Below are 27,002 nucleotides of genomic sequence, written 5' to 3'. Positions count from 1 at the left end.
CCCAGGATGTATGAGCCGTTCTTGTATGGCTTTCTCTGAATCACGAGCCCAGCCTCGATCCTTAAGAAATGAAGCCGGCTGGGGGGAGGAAGAGAAAGGAACCAATTCCTCTTTCTTCCTGTCCTGCTCCTCCCTCCTTTGCCGAGTGCTTTTTGTTCCGCTGCTTTGAGTTATGAATACTTTGCTGCATATCTTGTGGCTATCAAGGTCAGCCTGAATGAAGGTGAGTCATTGCCATTCAAATGGCTACAAACTGTAATTCAAATAAAGCCTGAGCGCCATTGGAGCTGATTCAATACAAAGGGACTCAATGTCCACAGGTCGATGCTCTGCCCTTTCGGAAACTTCACCCTGAAAATTCTCAGTATGCAAATACCACAGCTGAAATTGCAGCCAGTGCTGTTGTGCCAAGGGCTCTGAGCTGATCAGAAGTTTCAGGATGGGCAGAGAAAAGCAGAGAAATTAGGTTAGGAGGAATGCAAAAAACTTTCTGAAAATAATGTTTCTTTCTTCTTGTGTGTTTGTGTGTCTCTCCAGGCTGCAAACTGCTCTCCGTGGCTTAAATGGACATCAAAGCACGTCTCTCTGCTGGAATGTACATCCCGGGATGATCTGATCCTTCGTCAACTAACTTCCAAGAAAAAAAAATAACCACCCTCTTCTTTCTACAATTTGCTTGCTTTAATTTATGGCTTGGTCCCACACAGAAAACCTGAATTTTAATGCTGATACTGCTCCCTTCTATATCTGGTACCCTTGCAGAAGGGCAAGGGTCCATCTTCATTGAATCCTCAGTGGGAGAGGTTAGCAACAGGTCACGGAGAGGTGGAAGAGACTTGGAAGCACTGTGAGAAGGTGAAAGGAAATACCCAGCTTTGCCTTTTTTAAGCCCATTTTGGGGAAATGAAGCTGCTTCCCTTATGGGTGGCAGTATTGGAGTTGATATATTCAGCCTAAGCCTGGGGTGGTAACTGGCAGGCACCTGCAGCACCCTTTCCTTTTTGCCTTACACTGGACTCTACATCATACTTGGTCAGCAGCGACGGCAGAACCCAAGCAGGAAAGATGGTCGTCGTAAGGAGGAGGAACGTGAAAGTGTTTACCTTCGCCTTTTTGCTCATCACGGTAACATCGTTTCTGCTGAACTACACGCATCAGGTGACCATGACCACCTGGGATCTGAGACATCTCATCATGCAGTTTTCAGAGCAAGTCCAAAAACTCTTCAAGTACCCCAGGAGACCATGCAGCTGTCGCACGTGCATTTCTGAGCTGGGACATTCCCTCTGGTTCGATCAGAGATTTAATTCAACTATGCAACCTTTCCTGACCTCACAAAATGCCTTGATCCCAGAAGACAGCTACAGGTGGTGGCTGGTAAGTGGGAGGTGTGGATACATCCCAGCGTTTGTGCGATGGTTGCGGTGTCAGGCTTCAAGCAATGCCGAACAGGTAGTTAGAGACGGTTCCTGCCAAAAGCATTTGCTGTCTCAGCTGACAAGGTAGGCAGAGGTGGAAGAAAGTGGGCGTTCGTGCTGCTATTTAGCTCGCAGGCACTCGGAGCGCACGTTCACTTGCTCCAAGCTAGAAAAGTCCCTGGAAGAGTTAGGCGGTGAATCCAGAATTTGCAACGTCAATATTGCCTTTTTCTCCCCTCTCTTTGAAAGACTAGGCTTCATAAGTTGGCTTGTTTCGCTTCAGATGGTAAAAAGGGCTTTCGCTGTCCATCCAGGTAGCAAAGCAAACTCGTTGTGAAGTGTGTAATTTCCCTGAGGCTCTCCCCACTGTAAATCATGTAAATAATTAGCAGGATTAAATGGAAAATTATTCATTCCATGTGTATGAGAACAGTCTCTATTGTGGCTGGTGATGTAAAATGGGTCTGTAAAGTGCACAGGTGGCTGCGGGTCATTGGGAAGGAGCAGCCATTGTGTATCCTCTGAGTAGGGTTGTCCAAAGAGCCTGATCCAAGCATCATGAAAGCTAGCGATACCTTGTTTGAAAAGCACAGAAAGGAAGAGGGTGTATGCTGATGTTTTGCCTAATTAAAGCCCCTTTTATGTTCTCTAGAAACAAGACATTGATTAAATGAGTTGCTCATGTCTTGCACTGCTGAGCTGCCAAAGCACAGGTTCTGGCTGCAGCGACCCCAGTCAAATCACAGTTTCACTATGAGTTGCCTTCCCCCTCTTCAGAAAAAATAGCCTCCCTCTGCCTTTCTTTGAACACACAACCACCTGCAACTCGGTGTCCTGCAGTGAGCACAACCCTTGATGCTGAATTTGGGGCTTTCAGCCCTTCCCCGGTGCCCTGGGGAGGCCCCTCTGGAAGGTGCCCGCTTTTGCAGTGAGGGCATTCACATTTCAGAGGAGGTGTCAAGTGCTGTGGGAATGAGGCTGTATCTGATTTATCACTTCTCACTCTTCTGGCTTTTGCATGTACTGGTGAAAAAGAGATGGCACTGAACTCCGATGTCTAACTGTTGCATAAATGATATCCTCATTTTATGATGAAACCCTTCTTTTTGCTATGAGTCTCTCATGTTCCAGGCATTGCATCCTTTCACCTGCCCCTTGGCCATGACTCAGATTTCCCGTTGCTTATGTTTTTTCTTGCAGCCCCCTGATACTTTTCCTTCTGGTGCCCACATTTCCTAGGTGGGCTTTGCTGGACCCACAAGAAGGGAAGATGGCAAGTTCAGGTCCTAGTTCCCCTTGGCCTGGGGTGAGGTTTCACCAGGGAGCTGAGCTGATCTAACAACTGGCAGGTTTTGGAGGAGAGGTCATACCCCAAATCAAGCTCAGTAGATGAGCGGATGAGGTTGTTCATAGACACCGTGTTGGGGGTGGTTGCAAAGTACCTCCTGATTGCCTCTGAATACAAAATCTGGGAGCACTCAGCACCTTAAGGAGGTGCCGAAGAGAAGTTGGGATATCAGTCCTAAATCCTGGCATCGGTGTGGGGGCTGTGCTCCTCCAGCACCCAGGCTGAGGAGGAGTCCTGTGAGACACAGCTGGGTGGGCAGGGTGCCTCTGCTAAGGGGGCTCTGCCCCCGAGGGTTTGTGCATCCCCCCGAGTGAAAGCCGTGCTGCATTCCGCACTCAGACCCCACTCTGATTTAAACATGAAGTTTCAATGCATTCTCTTTAAAAAAACAAATTAGAAAACAAATTAAAAAACAAACTGGGACTTTCAGTACAGAAGTCTGAATTTCTGATTCTTCTTCTTGTAGCAAAACTGAAAAAAAAAAAAGCACAAATATCTCACTTCAGCTCAACCTGAAACAGATTTTTTGGGGGAGGGTTGTTTCGTTTTCAGCTAAATTAAAAACTAGTGACTTTCAGGATAGCCAAAAGTCTCCTTTTTCTTCCCCCTCCAGCTGAAATAAAAGCTGTCCATTAATTTTCAGGGCTGTCTAACCCTTTTTTTAGTGTTTTCATTAATTTTTTGAATTCAGGTCAAGTTCAAAGGGAATACACCATTTCAGAACACAAAATCAAAGCAGTTTTTTCTTAGATGTAAAAATAAATTTTCTAAGATTTCTACACTTTTTCTATGATTTTTTTTTTTTTCAGCCAGAACTTATCTTCAACTAGAACGTGTGAAATATTTTGGTGTCCCCCAAAACTGCATGTTTTATTGGAAATCAGTTACTGAAAATACTTACCCTAAGCTATAGTAGATGGAGAAGGTGCCTTCACTCCTCTGAAAGATGCTTCTGGGTAAAACCAGGCATGATGTGGCCTCAGCTCTTCATTGCAACCTATTTCCTATATACATGTTGCTTTGGGTAAGCTTTTCCAAGACAGTCAGTGTCATTTCTACAGTAAGTAATTCCCAGGTGCATCCTGACTCCACTCCCTTTTCGCTGTTCATTTTTAGGCTCGTCTTCAAAGTGATTCTGAGATTTCTGCCAGTCTTAAAGAAAACATTGCTCATGGCTATGTTTTACTGTCACTACTTCGCCAACTCAGTAATTTGTGACTCTTTAACATATTTGCACTTAAAAGATGAGGCACGAGAAGACCTGAGATTGCTTAAACTTCATTTCAGGGGAGAAATAACTGTGCGTTCACTCTCAGGAACTGACTTCAGACAGCGTGGTGGTTTCGTTATGCCGTAACTAAGATGACAGTGACGGCACTGGAACTATTTATTATAGGGCTGTGACTTTCCTGTCACGGGGAGACCCATGTCATGTGCTTGGACTACACATAGGCAGAGCCTTTCCTGGAGAGCTGTCTGTATACCAAGCTCAGTCTGCCCTCCCTTCCCATTAACCCTGTTGCTGTATATGTGAATAAGGATTATTCATCCAAATAGTCCTGTACCATTAGTATCCCTCCACTTCTAGGAAAGTGATTTCAGAGCCTAATGACCACTATTTGAGATGAAGTCACATTTGGGGCCAAAGTATGGGGTGGTTTCACTTGCTTACAGCTCTTCACATGGCTGCCAGGCTGCTTCATAGTTTATTTGGAGAATATATTGTTTAAGCTCTTACAGCGTGGTAGGATATGGCCTTTTGGAAGGAAATATTCCCAGCTGCTGTGAATAAAATCACGTTATCCATACTGGAGTTAGCCATACCACCCGTGCGGGTGAGAAGGAGCAGGGAAGAGAAGGGCAGTGTCACCGTCCCTGCAGCAGCTCGTCCTGCACAGGGCAGGGCTCCTTCTGGAGAAGGCACTTGAAAATGCACCTGGTTGTTTCTGTGTTCACAGAAACAAGGGGGCTGTTGTCAGGGCTCTTACTTGCTTTTCATTTCCTTAAATCTACACAGATCACTCTCCCATGGTTACTTCAGTCAGGTAACAAATAATAGCCCGAATTCTCCTCCTGTGTACACCCCTGCAGCTGCTCTGAGCTTTTTGTGACTTAAAGTTCAATTGGAGTCCTCCCCTCAGAGATAATCTAGCATTAATACTACCCCGGACTGTAACCAGCTTGTTAGAAATTAATTCCTTCCTTCCTTCCTTCCTTCCTTCCTTCCTTCCTTCCTTCCTTCCTTCCTTCCTTCCTTCCTTCCTTCCTTCCTCTCCTCCTCCTTCCCTTCCTTCCTCCTCCTCTCTCTCTTTCTCTTCTCCTCTACCTGTGTGTCTCTCCATCTGTCTGTCCTTCTGCCTACCCTCATCTTACGCTCAGGGACTGTGAAAGTCTCAGTGTTTTCAGAGTTGGCACTTTATGTTATGTGCTGCATTTCTTTCTATTTATATTTTCTTTCCCACCTCCCTGAGCTGGTTCACCTGCAAGTTTTTTATTGTTGTTCCATGACACAAATGCTGTGGACATTTCTACTAAATGGCGTAACCTGTATATAAGGAAACAGGGCAAGAATTATATGCTGTAACACAGAATAGCAATTATTTATACTTTTCTTGTTTTATTCTCAGGGGGTTTTGGCATTGATTTTGGTGGTCAGAAAGGATAAAATATATGAGATCATAACCTGCTGTTCTAAATATGAAATAAGCCTGTTGAGGTTGAAGGCTTAAAGCTGTGATAAGTAAAATCAGGCTCAGAGTTCTCTGGCAATCTTATCTGTAGCACATTGTTCATAAACTACCACGTTTATCTCAAGTCTTATGATATTTGAGGGGTTTTCTTTCTTTTTTTTGGAAGAAAGCTCAGCTCTTGGGGCCATGTGATTAGCGTATCTAAAAGAAAATGTTAGTTTTAGTCCTTATGTTTGTAGGAAAAAATGTAATACGTGACTTAAAGATTTGCTAACCAAATGGCGAACAAAAGGGCATCCCCAACATACGCGCTGGGGAAGCTGGGGAAGCTGCACTTATTTTTTAAGACAGCAGCAGAGCTACTTGGCACCTGAGTCATGCATTTTGAATGCTCTTTGTAGAAAATTTGCCCAAATACTTTGATCACCAGAAGTCGTCTTTAAAACTGGGACACTGTCTGTGATACTTTGAAAGCAATACAAAGGGCTCAGTGCTCTGAAGGCAGCATGTTCACAGGTTAAGGTGGTTCAAAATCCAGCCCAGGTCCCAGGCTTTAGTCCCAGTGCCTGCTACATGCCCAGTCCCACCTGGTGGTGTACTGCTTGTGTGCAAGCATGACATTTAGACCAGCCTTGGACATACTGGGAGAGAGAACCTGACCCTGGGCTATCCCTTATTCCCTCTGGCAGCCCCCACATATGTCTAGCTGGGCTGCAGCTCCAGGGTCTCCTACAGAGACAGGACAGATGGATCTGAAGGTGGTCCAAGCTCATGGGTCCCTCTAAGCACTGCAATGCGCTCTGCTGAGCTGCAAGCATTCTGCAGCCAGAAACGAGGGCACACATTGCTAGTGGAGGCAGGGTCTTTGCTCCTTAGAGTAGCATGGAGGTGACCTGCACCAGTCATGGAAGTCAGAAATCATACAATTTGGCATATGCATATTATTGTTATTTACGTAATATATGCACATTACATTCATATTTGTGAATGCATATTTTTTGACATACACAAATCATTAAATAAAGCCTGAACTCTTGAAAGCCCCTATATTCTTCTCCTTAATCTCTTTGAGGCATAGTAATTGCAGGACATTAAATATAATAATAATAATGCCATATTTTCCAGACCAAGGAGACATTTTTAAAATTGATGGTTTCCTTTTAACCTCTCCTTCAGTCTGCAAAATGGAGATTACCTGGATTTACCCCACCAGGCTGTTGCTAGGATTAATCTTTGTACAATGTCTTATAGCTGGGAAGCTCTGTGTGAGTATTAATGCCTCCAAACTGCTGCAGCGAGGCAATTAGTACCTGTGCAAAAGATTCTCATGGGGCTTTATTCCCTCTTCATCTTTTAAAAACAGTTAAAAAAAAAAAATTAGAAAAGCCACAAAACCCAGTATTGCTACACCAGCTTCCCCAGGCTGCCTGGCCATGTGCAGGAGGGCTGCCCCGGCAGTGCTGGCTCCTGCCGGACCACATCTATACCTGCCTGTCCACCACGAGGGTTGTGTCTCAATCCATGCTCCATCTGCATCCACATCACACCAGTGTTTACAGGTTAAGCAGGATATTTTCTGCCTGCTAATAAGTTGGGATTTTGAAGGTGTACTTCATATGCTGTCAAACTTGTCCATGGATTTGGGATGCACAGCTCTGAGGCTCTCCTGGCTGTAGCTGTGTCCTCACCACTCCAGGCTATTAGCTCTGAGCAGGCTTGGCTGAATTCACATCCTCCCCTCGCATCTCCTTAGCTGAGTTTTGGATATTGCTTCTTGGCAATTGCTGGTGATGTGATGGTACTGGAAAGCCCAGGGAAGCCTTCCCAGAAGTTTATAAAAGTAGCAAAGTGCCTTGTCACCCTTAATGGAGGTGTGCTCACAGTGGTGCAAGAAGGAACAACAAGCTCTTCCTCAGAAAGCCATTCATGTGTAAAGAAAGGAAGTGCATGAACTTTGAGGGTTCTTTTTTCTTGCTCTTTTTTTTCCCCTTGCTTTTTTAAAATAAGATGCAAAACCAGCTAGTAAACTTCTGTATGTGAAGTGGGGAGTTTCTAAGGCTGGGAGGACAGGGTAGTTTGTCTTCCCTGTGAAGATGATTAGGAAACTTCTCTAGCTGGACTTCTAATTGTAGTTTTTAACAACCTAAGGTGAAGAGTTGACTCTCAAGTGCCAGACAAATATTTTATGGAGGGGAGCTGAAGTGTTAAGTGTCCTAGTGGTATTTTATATGTGGACACAAGGTGGGTTAAGATGCATTTTGGACTTGGGCAAGAGGTTAAGCTGCATCATTAGACATGGCTGTTGCTTGCACAGACTTCTGAGAAAAGCAGCCACTTCACTCAGGACACAAGGGTCAGGTATTTCAGTGTATTTAAGCCCACTTCTAGCAGCTGTATCCATAAACATACCCCTGGCACACATCTACAGCGCTTGGAGGGAGGATGCTGTCCCAGCAGAGCTACATGGCACTGACATGGCTCTGCCTTGCACTGCGTGGACAGAGTCACCCAGTGCTTTTGTTGATTTATGGGAAAGGTCACACTGGTGGGAGCTTGTTTAATAAAAAAAGACAACATTACTCAAAAAAAGGACAAGAATTTGATGTGGGAAAGTGAACTATAATTGGCTTGCAGTTGTAATGCTATTAAAATGGTCTTTTTCAAGAAGTCAAGTAAACATTGTGCAATAAGGAACTGGCTGCACCTTAAGTCTGAACTTTTAAAAACTATCTGCCTTGGAGTTAACCAGCTTCATTGTCTGCTCTGCTCTGTTTTGCTAAAGTGTCAAAGACTAACCAGTGCTGACTGAAGATTAGGCCTGAAAAGTGTAGTCCAATCAGATAATCACTGAGGAAATTAAACCAGAGCACTTTTAATGAGTTAAGGATGGATGTCTTATTGTATGGATGTTCAGCACACAGTGCAATCAGGTCATTATCCTATTTAAGGTCACTGAGGGAATCTCTAACGTAAGTAATAATCTCTGCTGTGGAAATTGTGTGCAACCGAGGGATCATAGTATGATGGTGTCCTGCTTCCTGGCTGGTGTTGGTGCCCATGTTTTAACTTGGCTGCCATACAGTGACTCTAGACCAATAGCAGCCTAACAGAAAGAAAAGGCAGATCCCTGCTCTGTGTAAATGGAGGTGCCTATCCACAATAATAGAATCATAGAATCATAGAATCGTTTAGGTTGGAAAAGACCTTTAAGATCATCCAGTCCAACCATTAACCTACACTACCAAGTCCACACTAAACGAATCAAGGGGAGACTAGACTAAACCATGTCCCGAAGTGCCACGTCTACCCGTTTTTTGAACACCTCTAGGGATGGTGACTCCACCACCTCTCTGGGCAGCCTGTTCCAATGCTTGACCACCCTTTCCGTAAAGAAATTTTTCCTAATATCCAACCTAAACCTCCCCTGGCGCAGCTTGAGCCCATTTCCTCTCATCCTATCGCTAACTACATGGGAGAAGAGACCAACACCCACCTCACTACAACCTCCTTTCAGGTAGTCGTAGAGAGCGATAAGGTCTCCCCTCAGCCTCCTCTTCTCCAGGCTAAACAACCCCAGTTCCCTCAGCCGCTCCTCATAACGCCTGTGCTCCAGACCCTTCACCAGCTTCATTGCCCTTCTCTGGACACGCTCCAGCACCTCAATGTCTTTCTTGTAGTGAGGGGCCCAAAACTGGACACAGTATTCCAGGTGCAGCCTCACCAGCGCCGAGTACAGGGGGACAATCACCTCCCTGCTCCTGCTGGCCACAGCATTCCTGATACAAGCCAGGATGCTGTTGGCCTTCTTGGCCACCTGGGCACACTGCTGGCTCATGCTCAGCCGGCTGTCGACCAACACCCCCAGGTCCTTTTCAGCCAGGCACTTTCCAGCCACCTTTCCCCAAGCCTGTAGAGTTGCATGGGGTTGTTGTGACCCAAGTGCAGGACCCGGCACTTGGCCTTGTTGAACCTCATACAGTTGGCCTCGGCCCATCGATCCAGCCTGTCCAGGTCCCTCTGCAGGGCCATCCTACCCTCCAGCAGATTGACACTCCCACCCAGCTTGGTGTCATCTGCAAACTTACTGAGGGTGCACTCAATCCCCTCATCCAGATCATCGATAAAGATATTAAACAAGGCTGGCCCCAAAACAGAGCCCTGGGGAACACCGCTCATGACCGGCTGCCAACTGGACCTAACTCCATTTACCACTACTCTCTGGGCTCGGCCACCCAACCAGTTTTTTACCCAGAGAATGTTTCTTACTATTTCAATGCATCAAACAGAAGTCGATACTCCAGGTCCTTTACTGATTCTATCATTCTGACTGAAAAGGCAATTTAACTTAAAAAGGGGGCTCAGGTACTTAGAATTTTCTGAAAATTACCTTCCTCATCTGAATTCTCTCAGGCAAAATCAGTTCAAGAATAGGTTTTGGGTTTTTTTTCCCAGAATAATTACGTTCTTAAAAATGTTTTGGTGCACATTTGGTGGTTTTCCCTTTCCTTTCTTAAAGACAGTTCAAGTCAGTTTACCTTTACAAAGAGAGAGTATACATGGGTGTATGCACATACGTGTTCAAATAACTCAAAATAAGTTCCTTTTTTAAAGAAGTTTGGATTTTTCTACATTATACACCTGATACTGCACTCTAAGACATCTATGAAGTGTCCATTTATTTTGAAGGCTGCAGGCTTTCTAACATTGTTTTTCGTATATTCAGAGTAAAACCAGGCTAGACTGGATTCATAAAGAATATACAAGAGTTTAGATATGTGAACATGTGTTTGTAGCATCACACACAGATTTAGAAGAAGATAACCTTTTTCACTTAAATAATTGAGCCATCCACTGAGTAGTGGCATACATGGTAATAATGACAGTGCTTGTCTGGGAATCCTAATTACCTTGCATCCTAATCACCTTGTGCAGTCCATATAAGAGTATATAGGCTAGCAAGGATTAACAGGGGGGTTACGTCTATGTATGCAACATTTCTTTGTCTTCTTTGTTTCAAGCTCTTGGCCCCAATGTTGTCCTGTAGCTCAGAGCTCCACAGACCTGTTGTTCAATTCAGTGCAAATAAGGTTGCTTTACATAGGTCTGCAAAGAGACAGCACAAAATTTAAACAAAAATTACACTGATACATCTGTTTGTGTGTGTCACACAGAGAGAGACAGCAGGAGAAATTAACAGTTCCTGGTGCAGTCAAGGGAAATGCATTGGAAACTAAAGCCAAATTACCCCAGGCATTGCTGAGAGTCATGGGAAAAGGTGTTTCTCCTCTCTCCCTCCCTGTCTCTCCTTGCCCTGGGCTGGCAGACCAAGGGCAGAGTCTTTTGGCAGATTTTGTGTTAGAAGCTGTTCTCCCTTTGTGAACTTGCAAGCAAGTGGCACCACGAGGGTGGGCAATGCTTTTTGTGAGCCTGCCAGCACTTCCAACCTCTTTAGTAGCCCTCAGACAGCAGAGACCCAGAAAGGGAGTGTCTGACCATCACCTGCCCTGCACCTTGCCTGTACCTTCCCAATCCAGCCATTGTTTCCACCATGCACCACAGAGCTGCTACAAAAGAGTTTGCCTCCATGGCAACAGACACAATGACCAAGGTCCGGGTGGTTTTCTTCATCCTGGAGAATTTTTTAGATGATTTTACATCTCCAACCCTCAGGGCTAACTCTACCTTCGTTTCCTATTCCATTAGCAGCTGGTTCCTCCACAGTCCAGAACAGTAGCTATAAGGTCTCCCACTCCCACTTCTGGCATATGCCAAAATTTGTGGAAGGGGTGTCAGCCACTTCTGTGCTCCATCAGGTTCCCTGAGACTCTTCTGTCCTTCCTAGGAGGGTTAAAAGAAGTCTTATACATGTCCTAACAGAAGATATCTGGCCCAAAGTGGGATTAGGCTTATACACACCAGAGGAACATTTATTCTGCTAAGGTCAGCCTGGGGTAGAATGCATGATCTGTTCCACCATGGCTAGATAGAAACTGAGGAGGTGAGGGAATCCAAGGAAAAGGAAGGGAAAAGGGGAGCCGAGTTAAAAAAGTCAATGGGAAGGGATTTTCCACTTTTTTTTTCACACTTCTGCTCACAACCTAAAGCCTTGTAATGCATACTGCAGGACACAGTGTCTGCAGGTAGATGCAAGAATGGTCTTTGAGAAGACATTTGAAGCTACGTCTTGCTCACAGAAAAGCTAGTTATACTGCTAACCTGGAGTGATTTTTCTCCCTAACAGAAACTGCAAGGAGAGAAAACTCCGAAGAATATTAATGCTACTCTCAAGGAATTGTTTGGAATCATTCCAGGGGATGGGGATCCACTGCAGGAGCGAGGCACTTACACGTGCAGACGGTGTGCTGTTGTGGGCAACTCTGGGAACCTTCTGCAGTCTCAGTATGGCCAAGATATTGACTCCCATGACTTTGTGCTCAGGTGAGTAGGCACCACCTTGGTTCCAGTTGTCTCTGTTATTTAAGATTCACCAGTATTTTTGGGGACAAGTGAGCAAACAAGATTTCAGGAGCTATCTAGTGAATCTGGTCAAGTCTAACTTCCAGGGATGTAAACAATGTGTGTTGGACATATGACTTCATGTTTTATCTTGCAAAAAAACCCCCCACAAATAGTTGTTGATTCTGTAGCTTGTTCTGCACTATCCATAATTGACTGTGTATCCTGGCTTCAGCTGGCATAGAGTTAATTTTCTTCCTAATAGCTGGTATAGTGCTGTGTTTTGGATTTAGGATGAGAATAATGTTGATAACACACTGATGTTTTAGTTGTTGCTAAGCAGTGCTTACACTAGTCAAGGACTTTTCAGCTTCCCATGCTCTGCCAGGTGTACAAGAAACTGGGAGGGGGCACAGCCAGAATAGTTGATCCAAACTGACCAAAGGGCTATTCCATACCATGTGACGTCATGCTCAGTACATAAACTGGGGGGAGCTGGCTGGGGAGCAGCGATCGCTGCTTGGGGACTGTCTGGGTATTGGTCAGTGGGTGGTGAACAATTGCATTGTGCATCACTTGCTTTGTATATTCTTTTATCATTATTATTATTATTATTATTTTCTCTTCCTCTGCTGTCCTACTAAACTGCCTTTATCTCAGCCCACGAGTTTTACTTTTTTTTTTTTCATGATTCTCTCCCCAATCCCACCGGGGGTGAGGGCAAGCAAGTGGCTGTGTGGTACTTAATTGCCGACTGGGGTTAAACCACAACACTGTATTAAAAAATATAGCTGAAAAAAACTGAAGTTTTGAATAAAAGTTATTTCTGCAGCTGGTACACACAAGTGATCTTTTACATACCTAATTGGCTCTATCAGATATTACTTTCTCACACGAGTTCATTCTTAAGCAATGGTGGGGTGGGAAAGCCAAAGTCACTTTGCAATGGACAGGAGACAAGTGGTTGGCTGCAGCTACTTTGTGAAGGGTTGCACCTCCTCTTTTTTTCAAGGCAATGAAGGTTGGCTATTTTGTCCCACTGAAATGCAAGTGGGAACTAGGTAAGTAGAGCTAATCACCCAGAGGGCAGCCAAGATATCTGGACTGACTAAGTTCATCTCCAACTTGTTGTCCAGCTTTCACACTGCAGCTGCCAGTACAGCACAATTTGGGGAGCAACACAGGGCAGGTCAGAGGCCCTGGAAGAGAAGGATTGCTATTGAAAATGCCACATGTGGGATTATACTCTCAGAAACAACATAACCTTTAGCAGAAAGCTGTGCACTGAAGTCAAGAGTGAAACAGCAGAAGATGAGCACTATTTGAACTGTTAAGCCGCTTGGCTTCCAATGTGGCTTGGACACAGTGTAGAGTCTTTAGATGACATCTAAATGTTCATGATAAATCATTTCAGGAGTGGCTTCCTTCATCTGCATGCCTTGCCCTCTGCCAAAAGTGCCTTCCCAAAGGCAGAGGCAGCTGACCTGGTCTTCAGATCCATGAAGGGAAGTGAAGAGCCCTCCACATCAATCCTGAAGGCTGCAAATGTGAGGCAGCTCCGGTGCACTTATGCTTAACTCTGTGTCCCTCCTACGGAGACATCCCTATTCCTGTGTGGACTTTCTTATCTTGCCTGGCCTATGTTTCCAGATTCATGCAGAAAAAGCTTTGCTAGACTCAAAGGCTTTTTTTTTTTTGATTAGTAACTAAAGAATAACACACTTGGATGCAGGTTTCTGCTCTGAGGCCTAACCCTTTCCATAGCCGTGCATCCCTGGCAAGGGAGAAACCATCAATGATTTGAAATTGAACCTTCCAGGTCCTTATTGCTATTTTAGGGATCTCAAGCCAGATCTGAAGAAATGGCACAAGGTTTTAGGATTCACTGTGGAAACTTGTGCAGAGAAGGTGACTGCTCTATGCGTTAATCAAACAAACAAAATCTTTGGTGACCGTATACTCACTTGCACATGCTCTGGCAATACAGCCAAGCATGCGGAAGAACCAGGGAGTCTGAGGGGACACCTTTCCTTCCAAACACTCTGTTCCAGCCCACTTTTATTCATTTAACTATCCACTTTCATAATGGAAGGAAATTCCTTCTTGGTCCTTCCTGCTCAGACTGAGTGTGTATGCTGCCTTCTGCCATGCCACGCAGGCAGCCCCACCATAGACGGTGGGGAAGGTACATAGACCTCAGGGCAGAGTGTGAGTAAGATAACTAGGATGCCACATAGAATCATAGAATCGTTTAGGTTGGAAAAGACCTTTAAGATCATCCAGTCCAACCATTAACCTACACTACCAAGTCCACACTAAACGAATCAAGGGGAGACTAGACTAAACCATGTCCCGAAGTGCCGCGTCTACCCGTTTTTTGAACACCCCTAGGGATGGTGACTCCACCACCTCTCTGGGCAGCCTGTTCCAATGCTTGACTACCCTTTCTGTGAAGAAATTTTTCCAAAGACCCTTGTCTTTGTCCTGATGGAAAGAAAACCCCATATTTTATACCTCAGATTGACTAATCTCAAGATAAAACATAGTAAGTCTCATGCTTTACTGAGTATTTCTACACAGTACAATGTGGGTCGCTGGCAGGGAAGAGGCTAACTCAATAACAAGTCCTCACAGGCTGGCAGGATAGTCTGGCTATGCTAATAACTCCCTTTGAGGGAGTTAAACTTAAGTAGTTCACCTGGGGGGGCACTGCAATAACATGGCCTGGCATAGACTTGATAAACAGATTTTACCTCCCCCATTATCAGTGACCAGGGCAACATTGTTGTCTGGCAATGTACAATACTCATCATCTCGTCAGCTACATCCTCCCTTCTCCTCCCTGCACTTCTGCCAGGAGCTGAGCTAACGTCTCTGCAGGAGACTCCACTGGGTTGCAGAGAAACCCCATTCTGCTCAGAGCCAGCTTGGGGGTTTCTCCATGGTGTTGCACAGCACCATGGATTCATGCAAGGTCAGTCAGAGCCACTTTGGGGATCTCTAATCTGCATTACACTGCACCACAGAAACATGCAAATCTCTACTAGCAGTGAGCTAATGCACAACTGAGGGAACTGCTGATGTGTCCCCAGATTTGCTTTCAGGAGAGAACACATGCGTAGAGTTGTTTCTGCAGTCCTGAGTTCAGAATGCCCTCTGTACCCTGTTCCCTGATACATCCAACATAAGGTAGACATGTTTGGCCAACACGTTTTGACTGAGCCCTGGTGGGCCCTGTGCAGACCTCCATTCACTGGCCTCAGGGCTACTGAAAGCACTCCATGTGTGTGCGGAGCAGCCCTAAGTAGAGGTAGTGAAGTTGGGGGACATACTACAAAGTAAGGTTTGAGTAAATGGAGTGTCAGCAGCAGGTCCTGGATGTGTCACTGTGGCTTTGGTGCCTTTTCATGGGAGGACCATAAGAAATATTTGTGCTTCTTGTCACACATAACATGTTTTTTTACCTTGACCCTAAACATCCAAATACATCTGTACAGATGGGGGGAATGAAACTGCAAGAAGTCAAGCTGATGGACTTCAGGATAGTATTTTTCTCACCTAATGGAGGCTTCATCTTTAGGATGAAAGGAGATGTGTCCTCATGGACTCATCTTTTGACCAGCTCTCTGCTGACTGTAAAGGGAACCCAGGGATGTGCTCAGAAATACCCTTGCTTGGCAGAAACCCTCATTCAGTCCAAGGAATCCCACACTAAAGCTGAGCTTTCATTTACTTTTAATTTATCCATTATGGGTGATGGTCATTTCAGCCTGTTTGAGGACCACTACACCCTGTCAAGGCTGTCTGAAAAGCCTGCATCCAGCACTATCCTTAGCCATGGGAGTATTTTCTTGCCACCTCAAGCAAATGATTTGGAGAAGACTCACACATGTTTGTTCCTACCTAATTCCTCTTCCGCTTTCTCACACTCTCACTTCTTACTTTTGGGCTGCAGAATGAACCGTGCCCCCACCACTGGCTACGAATCAGATGTTGGGAGCAAGACCACTCACCACTTCGTTTACCCCGAGAGCTACAAAGAGCTGGCAGAAAATGTGAGCATGATCCTGATCCCCTTCAAAACCCTGGACCTGCACTGGGTTGTCACCGCTCTCACCACAGGCACCATCAACTTGTGAGTAAGGGCAGCCCTGAGTGGGCAGGCTGAAGGGATGGGAGCCCCCACATGTTGCTGTAGGACAGAAAAGCCCACGCTGGGCAAGTCCCCGCTTCTGATAAGGCCTAGGGGAGTTTTACAGACCCTCTCAGGACATGGTTCAGTACTGAACACTTGCTTTCTAGGAAAAGCTTAATGTTATGGTGCAGTCTTTGACGCGAAGATCCAGATCCAGCTCTTCACAGCCCCACACAGTGGTCTCAGAGAAATGAAAGGGGGATTTTTTGCTGCTGGAGGCAGCCAGTTTGAGCAGTGGCTTCCTGGGCTTTGGGGTTCAGTGCCTCATTTTGGGCTTCTGCTCATCCTTCCTCCTCTCCAGTCCCTTGGGAGTACAGTGGGTACAGCCAGCATGCCTGTACCCAGATGTACCCATCAGAAAGCCATCTGCAGAATCAGATGTTTGGCAGGTTATTCATTCAGCAGTGGCCCTAGACACCTGGATTATCCCACCTGAGACACTTGGGTGGCCAAGTGGTCCTCCAACATATATTATCCCGCTTGCAGAAGAGGACAAGGAGGCAGAGCAGGATGTGCAGGCTGCTCACGGAAAGCAGTGAGAGCAGAAGCAGACTGGGACACTTAGTCCCCCATCCACAGCATCCTCCCCTGGACAGGTCAGTCAGGAGTTCTGTCCGTCTTTCCTGGTGGAAGGTGTTTGAGAGCCGTGCAAAGGAGACAGTGCTGTTTTGTGTGTCACCTGTGTGCCTTAGCTTTAAATCAACACACTTTACCTGGCAATAATGTGCCACACTGGTATTTATTTTCCATTTCTTCTTTGTGCTTTCAGATGTAAATGTTGTCCTACTTAATACATTTATGGCAGCGCTAGAATTAGAAATGTGAACAAAACACGTTTCTTCAGGATGCTGCCTAGGAGATTCTCTGCCTTCCTATAAGATGTCTTTTCCTAATCCAGAGAATGAAATACGTGACATCTGTACTGTGTGTGAGATTATCTGCGGGATGTAAAGCCACAGCCTGGTGGGATTGTTCAGTGGCACCCTGCTACACATAGACAGCAACAGCAGATCAGATTATTCCAGAGAGAAGTATTTCAAGACATTTCAACTTTGTTCCCAATTTCAGAGTCTCAGAAGATTAAAAACTTGTAAAAGTATGTCCCTGCTGACTGGGAATAAGAGACGCTTCACATTTTTAAGGAATACTTTTTGATGGGACAACAAATGGAGTTTTATTTCTTCTTTTCTTTTTCTTTTCTCTCTTTGCAAATGCATTTTAGATTCTTTTCACTTCTTATTAAGATCCTCTTAACTTGTAACAAATCTGGTTTCATCTCTTTTTTCCTTTTTTGCCACCAGAATTTAGTATATACAGTCATAAGTTGTCCTGAAAAAGTCCATCTTCAGGACACTCTTGTATCTTGGAAAAATCAGCCCACTTAGAAAATTGGCTTAAAAATGTCACCTTTTTTGGAAGGCTTAGGGTTTTTTTTCTTTTAGAAGCTGTATTGATAAACAAGGTTGATAACCTCTGCCCTTAAGCCTGGATCCAAATCCTATCAGAAGCAATGGAAAGCTCCCAGCTGCCTTCAGTGGCCTTTGAATGAAGGCCCTTGCTGCATCGTTGACAAACCCATGCCTGCACTAGGAAGAGGGGCCCACAGAGGACCAGTTGCTGCCATCGTCACCCATCCATGTTTCCATCACTGTCACTGCTCTGTGCCCAGATTATAAAGCTGTTCACTATTTTTTGTTGAGTATTTACCTTAAGAAGTGGCAGCAAGTGGTTTGCAGCGGTAAAATTGAGTGAGTCCTTAGCCTGTCAGGAAGATATAACTGGTTAACTACAAGGCAGTCACAGCACATGAAAGGAAAAATATCTTTGCTTAGTGAATTACAGGTTATATTATATATTTATAACTAGATTCTATACATGGGTTTGGTAAGCATCTGGTATAAATTAGTGTGTGAGTATTTAACCCCATGGAAGAAATACCGGTATTTTAAGATTTTTGCCATACTCAGAGCAGGAAAATTGCATAATTAACAAGCTGGCACATACTGGAGCAATAAACCCAGAAAACCATAAGCACACAAATTATAACAATACATTTAACATAATTTTAGGCTAGCAGAATAAACCTATGAGCATGCATTAAACACACGATGTCTGATACAGTGTATAAGGAAATTGTTGACTATACATTTGTAAAGGGGAGAAGGCATGAAATAAAAATAAAACCCATGTGAAATTCATTATTTTAGAAGAGAAGAAATACTCACCTTAGTGCACTCATATTTAAAAAAGATAAGCATCCTGTACTATGGTTCAAAAGAAAAGCCAAACCGCAGATGGTGTTAATATTAGATTGAATGGCTAGCTGAATGATTCTCTCAGACATGTCCCATTTGACTGATGGGTGTCCCATTTTAAAGTGGTTCGCTAAGACTGAGCATGGTCCCAGAAAGGACCAAGAAAAGCCTTCTGGGACAGAAAACCTTCAGGCCCTCATCAGTCATATAGTTAGCCGAGTTGCATTAACTCGCCTTCTGCAAGTCTTCTAGGAATCTCCATAGTGAAAAAAGCTCCATGTATCTCCACTTGGTTTGGCAAAGAGCAATTTTTGTATTCCTTAAAATATTCCACATCTTCCACTTGGGTCAACAGTACAGTAAATGTCCTGTACAAGGTGGCCACTGATGCCGGCACACTTCACTAGAGCCTTGCCAAGTGGCTCATAGAAGACGTTTTCCAGATTATATGAATTCCACCTGTAGCCACCTTCTTCACAGGCTTCACTCTTTGTCCTGCTCCTGTGTGGTATTTACTGACTCCTGAACTCCCTGGTTGCTATGCAGCCTAGTTTTTACATGATCATAATGGCATAGGTCTCCATTTGGTCTTAATCAGTGTGCCAATACTTTCCGTGTGGTTGTGTGAAATTTTGCAGCCAAGTGACAGCAGGACTTAGGTATTGCTTCTGAAAAAATTAAATATCCCATGATTAAAATGACTAACATGTCATCTGACAAGAGCTACAATAGTCTCCTGGTTGGATTAGAGCTGTCTGCAAATACTGTCTTGAATATTGCATACCATTCACTTTGGTCTTCTACTATATTTGGCTATATGTCCATGAAATATGGCCCTCCTGTTTCCTCCACATCACCTTTTCAGAAAAGACTGGCTGTTTATTTATGTAATAATGAGGATATTTTACCAGCAAAGAAGCCCTTTATGTCTTCACAACCACAAAAAGGACATGGCATCACCAATCCTACTTCTACTGACTTTGCTAACCAAGGTTAGGCATGGGAAGCAGATGCAAGGGCAGATTTGCTGAGGGCAGATTAAGAAGTCTGCATGGGTGTCCCTTTCCCCGTTAGCATCTCTTGTCAGATCTTGGGGGGCTGGAACCCACCCATCACGTCTTCCACTGCATCCAGCCTGTGGCAGAGATCTAAGGTCAGAGATGCCCAGAAGTACTTAAAGAGATGAGGACATTGCCAGGTCACCGCTGGTTTGGAAAGACTTAGATTAATGTTTCAAAGCGCTGATGATCCATGGTTCAAAGAGAACTAGAATGTTAATCACAGGAATGTTGTTGTTACCAAAAATGAATCAAAAACTTTTAGGCTAAATTAATAGAAGGTTTTGGTGATTTATCACAACCCATCTAAAAAGTATGCAGGGTATATTTCGGGATATAGTCTAGTTACAAGGCCAGTTCAGAATTTCCTCACTTGAAACAAACTCAGGGAGATTTTTTTTTTTACAGCACTCATGATGAGCTGTGCAATGCCAGCATGCACTGTGCATGAGATCCAGGGAAGAAAAGGTTTTTTTGTTTTCAAGACACGACTTGTGATTTCAACCCAGTCATAAGGTATGACTTGGAAGTTTTATGCTGGAAACAGCAGGAAGCCTTCAGCATCCCCCTGGGAGGAGGGGAATAGCTTGCTGGTGAGAGGCTGTGTATTGGGAATGCCAGAGTCGCACATAACCACAGAAATTATGAACTCTACTACCACCTACTTTGAAAATCGTGCACTAGCTAGAAGTATTAGGAGGGGAAGAGTCTCCCCCTGGTGGGAAAAGTTTTTTCTGCCATGAAATCAAATGGAAAACCCTTCCCATCATCAAAGTGCAAAGACTGCAACAGTCATAGGCCAAGAATTAGAAGTCATGGGCTCCACATAATATTGACTTTACAGTATATTTCCAACTAAATCTTTGGTGTCCTACTGTGAATAATTAACCTGAAAATTTAAAAATGTAATGGCTTCCTATAAACTTGCTTCAGTCATACCTCAGTCCTTTTCATGCTGTATTACTTAATTGCAGCCTCATTTTCCAACAATTTATTGAATTTATTGCTTTCAAATAATTTGAATTTATTCCTGTACATGAAGAACATTCTTTCTTTCTTTGGAAATACAGGAAAATATTAATATGTTGGGTTTTGACTAATCTTGGTGGTGTTCTTTTTCTTCTAACAGCACATACATTCCAGTTCCACGGAAAATCAAAGTCAAAAAAGAAAAGGTGAGCAATGCTGATTTGTGAATTTGTTTTTCTAATCTACTTGTAGGTCTTTTGCCTCTTTTGGAGACTGCGAGAATCCAAGGAACCCCTTGACATTCATAAAAACTGCAACCAGAATACACATTTTACAAGGCTCAGCTAAGCTAAAGGTTTAGCTCCTGTGTGCTATTCAGGCCATAGATCAACAACTAAATAACTGAGGTTGGAAAGAAACTGCTCTTGTGACTATGCCATTGCATTACCATTGTTCTGAAGGTCACGTTGCTTCCTCTGGTACTGCTCAGGGAGAATTAAGGTGCACAGTTGGCCAGTTGTGCTCACCCTCCACAGCAGTTGCTCTGTTCCCACACGTTGAAGTCATTTAGATGTAATGGCGCTTTGACCTGTGGAGAGCCTTTGGAGTTTTTTAAAAATAATTTGACTATCCAGGATGTTTCTCACTCTTGGGTCAGTTCCTTGTAATATAGAGCTAAGTCAACTCTGAACAAATAAAGCTGTGCGTTTTCAAGTCAGTGGAGAATTCAAGATGGTATCAATGGCTCTTGGGGAAGGCTCTTAGCCCACAGCTGTAATAACTGCCTGTACCCAATTAAACAAGCCTGGAGACTGGGCTCAGGCCAAGTCCATGCTGATTTTGTCCCAAGTGTATTAATACTCTCCCAGGCATTGTTCAAGCAAGGTTTGGAAGATAGCACAGACCAGGGAATATTCCCTGTTTTGCACAGAATTGAGCAATGTGGACACGATCTGTGCCATGCCACTTCCCTCAAGGCTAAACAAACAGCTCTGACCCATTTTATTTTTCATAGCATGGATGTGTAGAAGGCATTCAGTCAGGGGATCTCAGTTTTCTGAGAAGGTCAAAGAAAGATGGACAAAGCTGGTGCCCACCCTACAGCAGTCAGAAGGGAGTCTATCCCATGCATACTGACTCATTGCTCAAGTATGCTGTGGTTTTATAGACATGCCCTACTGCTGGAGGCAGGATTTCCCATGGGACAGGATGGTCATTCCCATGTTGCATGTTTAGCCACTGTGCAAAGACTTTTGTTGTTGTAGCTGCATGGTTTGAGGACATAACCAAGGCAGGCCATGTAAGGAAAGGTAAAAGATGAAAGATGTTTCCTCTTCCACAGGCCTTCCGGCAAAATAAAAGTCTCATTTTCTCAGCCTTTGGAGAGGCTGATTTTCAGAGGAGCTCAGGCTCCTAATGTCTCAAGGGCTGGTAAAGTATGACATTAGTCCCAGACCATTAAAATTACAGGTTAAAGCACATGTCCTTCATTCAGGTGGCCAGGTTTTGCCAAAGGCTTCAGATGAGACCTTTAACCAGTATCAGTTTATATCCCTGTGCTTCAAACCATGGACCTCTGGGGGTATTAAATAATCACTTAGCTCATCCCTACTTGTTGTGAGGAGCACATTAACCTCTGCAAGACCCTTGTGAGATGCACTACCGTAGGTTTTTAAACTCGCGTCACAGTTGAGTAGCACCAGCCCAGGATACAGCTGGTGATATACAGCAGCTTCCCGAGCAGGGAGATGAGAATCTTGTATTTCTTCCCACACCATGTAATGCAAAACACCCTGTGAGAAGCGATTACACACAGACACAATATCAGCAATTAACCTCTGACTTTGTAAAAGGAAAAGCCCTGCGGCTAACCAGATAGCACTGAAATGTTGTCACTCTAATTACAAACGCAGCACGGAGGGAAAAGCCTCTTTTTGCCTGATTCAGGGAAGAGGGTTGAAACCAAGGGCTCCTACCAGTCCTTGGATTTATTGTACACTTAGATCTGATCTGAAGTGCTCTATGGCCATTAGATGGCCTCATAATTTCCCCAGGAGATAACCAAATGCAATTTATATCTTTTAAAAAAAAAAAAACAACATAGAAAAATAGGGGAAACAGGAGAAATTTGTTTGAGAAACAGGAGAAATGCAGTTGATGCAACCTGATAGGCTTCCTGATAGTTTACACCTGACCCCTGGTTTCCTTAGATCTGTACCTATAGAGATATCAAGACATGGTTGGCATATTGTGCAGAACATGCAGTTGCTCCTACGTTCCCACCCAAATTACAGTTCGACTCAATGATCTTAAGGGTCTTTTCCAGCCTAAATGATTCTGTGATTCTATGAAATCTGGCATGGCATCTTATACTTGCTTGCTCAGGCCTCCAACTCCCCAGAGCTCACCTGCATTACAGCAGGACACTGCAGGGAGAGTTGAATGCCTAACTTTCTTCTCACTTGTGCTTTTTCATACCCATTGGTTTTAGTAGGAATCACCCAAGATTTATGTTAGTGTAAGCAGGTGGGGTATCAAGACCAAGAAAGGAATATTCATGTGCAATTGCACATGGGAAATATTCTTGAATGCACTTAACTATGGGACTTTATTTTTCCCTTTCACCTGCCCTCAGGTAATAACTATTATTCCTTTCTCCCCCTCTTCCCCTACCCCAGTGTCCTTTAGGGATGACAAGCTACTGTTGTTTTTTTCCCAGGATATTTTACTAATGAGTGTTTCTCTCCAATTTTCCCTAGATCCTGTTTTATAATCCAACTTTTATGAAATACGTCTATGAAAACTGGCTCCAGCATCATGGGAGATACCCCTCCACAGGCTTTCTGTCTTTGATATTTGCACTCCATGTATGCGATGAGGTCTGGCTGTGTTTGGATATATGGATAAAAAAATCAGGACATATCATACTGAAGTGCCAGGAACATGCCCTGGCCACTCACTCAGCCTTTATTTCCCCTTCTCCCTCTTCTCTGCTGTTTGCTTCTTCAAAGAGGTGCAGAGTCCTCAGTAACATGCAGATATGCTCAACTGACAGTGACTGATTTTTTAATGTCAGCAAGTGGTAGGGTTTAAGATGCCTTCCAGGGCAATATAATTAAACATAAAGAGTGAGATTCCACTTGGCATTAAAAGACATCTAAATATGGATGGTGTCCATGCCCATTTTGTTCGTGGAAGTCCAAACTATATTTTGTCTCACTGTTTAGGCACCTAGAGCCACTGGTGTTGCCCTGGGCATGCCCTCTGCCTCCTGCTGCCGGGCCATAAAGTATGAATCTCTTGGCCTTGTGTGACATCTGCCTGCCATGAGTAGATGAGTACACAAGGATATGTCAAATGTCATTTAAGTTTGGGCAGCTGCATTGAGGTCTTATCTGTCTAATCAGTGGAGCCAAGAGGCTGATTCAGCAAACCAACCTCCTGTTAAGACATTAGGAGAGCAGGATGGCTCCATGGTTTCCACTGACTGTGCTGCCTCAATCGCCACTGACTGTAATGGATGCTCAGGCACCTCCATTTAGATATCTAAATCTTAAACGTAGTCCCACCTGAAGAACTTCGATGATCAGCTCTTACATAAGCCAATTTGGGGAGTGCAGATGGTCTATTTTCAAACGCAAGCTTGTGGGTTTACACAGTAGGTTATGGTAAATGCCTCTGCTCCAGCAGTTACTTGAGGAGATTCTCTGGCTTGAGTGATGTGAGGTGCTCCCAGGTGATAGGAGACAGCTAGTTAGTGTAAGGTCAGGTCAGCTCTGCAAAGTCCTGCAAGCATGGGCTTGTCAGCATGGGGGATAAAAATCACTATGCTGGCAAAATCCCTGGCCTGGACACAGATCTGCCGATGAAAGAGAGCTTTTGTCACCTAGGCCTGTGTTGCTTGGAGAAGTGATGGAAATAATCTTAATGGTGCTGGCAGAAACTGTACCATAGTCAAGGCAGATAGCATGGGCGGCTTGGGTGGAGCCTGTTTTTTGGTAAGCCGGCAATGAGCAAGGCTCTGACATTACCAAAAATAACTTAAAACAAACTTGTACTTGGGTGGGTCCAGGCGTGGGTGGGTTAGGGCTCTTGTTTTGTGGGCTCTGACCCATTCAAACCCAGCCATATCACCACTCTCAGTTTAAATAAGTCAACTGTTGTTTGTTTTTTACCACCAGATGAGACAAGCATAGCCATCAATAAATCAGCCATTGGGAGAGAAAAGGCCATATGAGTATACAGACAAAGAACTTAATGTCTATCTGCCTCTGACATGACTGCAAATGTCATATAATTAAGCATATAGGTGGGGTCAACATGGTTGTCATTTGGAAGACTAGGAGTAACACCAAAATTTTTCCACTCTTTGTAGCCTTAGTCAACTAAAGAGGAGATTTCCCATCCCAAGCCACTGACCTCCTGAGGTTAAACATCATGCTTAGGGGACAGGAATGTGTTTTTCATATTGCTAAACAAGAATTCATGGATAGAAATTTCTTTTTCTGCCTGGGTTCAGGTATGGTGGTGGTCTCAGCATAGATTAGGATGTAATGTCCCTTGAGTAGGCCTTGGGCTGTTATTCTGTAGTTGCATCATCTCATGCAGCAGAATAACCTGGCACACTTCCGAGGTCCTCAGGTGTTGCTGCCTATAGATAAACTGAGAATGAAGAGACTTTCTTCAGCATTTCAGATGAAGACCAATTGCTTTCCAGGCCATAATACTAGTTCTCTCTTACTTCCTAGGTGAATGTGTATGGTTTTGGAGCAGACAGCAAAGGACACTGGCATCATTACTGGGAAAACAATGTTTCAGCTGGGGCTTTCCGGAAGACAGGTGTCCATGACGGGGATTTTGAGTTCAATGTAACTTTGACTCTTGCCTCCATTGAAAAAATAAATTTTTTCAAGGGCAGATGACCCTGGCCATGGGGAGAAGTGGGGGCTGCAATTTCCAACGTGCAGCAGAACAAAGCTCAATGAAGATGATCCGGGCGCCAGCCAGGTTTGAATGCGTGAATCTGCAGTGGATTCAGAGTGTCTCGCTGCTGCAATGCTCACCGCAAGGAGCTCAACCGAGGACCGGCTTCCACGCTGCATGTAATTTCCTATCTACAGATAGCTGGGAACTACCAATCAGTTGTGGGAATAAATGAATCTCTGCTTAGGCTCTACGGCTTGATTCTTGAATTACTGAGGAAAAAAAAAGATCTGCCTGTTGCTATTAGGGGAAACCTGGGCACAGGAACTGCTGTTTGTCTGTTCTTTCCTTGACTAAGGCAGGAGATCCTTGAAGAATAGTGAAAACTACTTCTGGGACTTGAGACCTGCTAAGGCAGCTGTGAACATCACAGTAAGGATTACCTCAAAGAAATGAATTCACTTCTGCTGTTGATCTTCTTTTTGAACTGTCTCTTCTGTTTCCTCTATTACTTCTGGTTTCATGCTGTATTAAGCAAAAACATGAAGAAGTTGCCTGGAGTAGTAAATTTTTCAGCCATTGCCTCATTCTGCATTGATAGCATCTAGAAAATATGGATCAAATCATCTCTGATCATATATTATTTAATATTGCTTCCTATACAGCCATAATGAGAGAGAAAACAATACTGAAAACTGCAGGAAAAAAAAAAAAAAAAAAGGGCCTTTTTAGCCACTTGTATGTTTTTCTGGTTTGGCTATATATAATTTTGATTTCTTTTTTTTTTTTTTGTGGAAAATACTCTGGAATGCTCATTTATATTTAATCAGTTTAAGGTTGGAAAGTGGAGTTTTTTCTTTCAGTCTTTTATATGTGCCTTTTATAACTGTGCAACAGATGTGATTTTTTTTTTTTTTTTAGAGATGACAAACTTAAATTAAACTTTTTTATAAAAGGGGGAAAAATTAACCAAAGTCTAGCCTCCATGTGGTATACTTTTGTAATCAGAAACAATAACAGCTCCTATATTATATTTGAGCAAACACAAGACTAATTTTTAAAGGTAGCTTTTACCTTTTTTATGGGGAAATATCCAAAAGTTCCAAGGAAACCTTTCCTCTTATTTTTTTACAAATCTCTTTGCAAGGTCACTATTTGAAATGGAAAAAATATCATGGGTTGGGATATCAGCTAACAATACAAGAAGAATCTTCTGCCCTGTAGCAACATCCACAAGGACACAATCTACGCAAGCTGATCCTATAGTGTAAGCCAGACTTCAGAATTATGTGCATCTCTGGAGGAATGAGTGTATTAATGTCAGTGCCTCTAGGCAGTGAAAGGAGGGAAGTGACAGTGGAGATTTTATATCCACAGATTTTTGCTGGAATCAACATGTTTAATCCTCAAAGACAGATAAAGTATGAATCCAAGAACAAAGTTCAGGTAGTGAAGAATGGGGAACAGTGGTTTTTTTCTTCCCAATATCATGAAAATAGGATTTATGGATTTTTGACCCATTTTCAGCTCTGGTGAAACCAATGGAGTTCTTGCCACAGACTTCAAGGGACTTTAGATCGGGCTTGGAAAAAATGGCATGTTTCATTTTTAATGAATTATGATGGTTGGGGTTTGTGGCAAATTAGAAATCATCTAAATGACTCCTCTTTCATGAACCAAGTTGTGGCAG

The 27,002-nt window shown here is 43.8% G+C and overlaps 1 protein-coding gene across 1 annotated transcript; it reads left to right on the top strand.

The window, feature by feature from the left end:
- The first annotated feature begins 980 nt into the window (after positions 1 to 980).
- ST3GAL1 (ST3 beta-galactoside alpha-2,3-sialyltransferase 1) lies at positions 981 to 26,024 on the top strand. The gene is made up of 6 exons (XM_009488880.2): positions 981 to 1,377; positions 11,698 to 11,894; positions 15,868 to 16,047; positions 20,550 to 20,595; positions 23,149 to 23,268; positions 25,138 to 26,024. Exons 1-6 carry the CDS (start codon positions 1,066 to 1,068, stop codon positions 25,309 to 25,311), a joined length of 1,029 nt encoding a protein of 342 aa, XP_009487155.1. The 5' UTR covers positions 981 to 1,065; the 3' UTR covers positions 25,312 to 26,024.
- Positions 26,025 to 27,002: the final 978 nt, after the last annotated feature.

The sequence above is a fragment of the Pelecanus crispus genome, chromosome 2 (genome assembly GCF_030463565.1).
Source record: "Pelecanus crispus isolate bPelCri1 chromosome 2, bPelCri1.pri, whole genome shotgun sequence".
In the NCBI taxonomy this organism is placed as follows: domain Eukaryota; kingdom Metazoa; phylum Chordata; class Aves; order Pelecaniformes; family Pelecanidae; genus Pelecanus; species Pelecanus crispus.
This window is presented reverse-complemented; position numbering and strand designations above follow the sequence as displayed.

What these genes read in the sequence shown, in the direction of transcription:
- ST3GAL1 (XM_009488880.2), top strand. Translation starts at nt 1,066, where the DNA reads ATGGTCGTCGTAAGGAGGAGGAACGTGAAAGTGTTTACCTTCGCCTTT. An exon ending in ACAGCTACAGGTGGTGGCTG is followed by an intron (nt 1,378 to 11,697) that starts GTAAGTGGGAGG and finishes TCTCCCTAACAG; the next exon opens with AAACTGCAAGGAGAGAAAAC. An exon ending in ACCACAGGCACCATCAACTT is followed by an intron (nt 16,048 to 20,549) that starts GTGAGTAAGGGC and finishes TTCTTCTAACAG; the next exon opens with CACATACATTCCAGTTCCAC.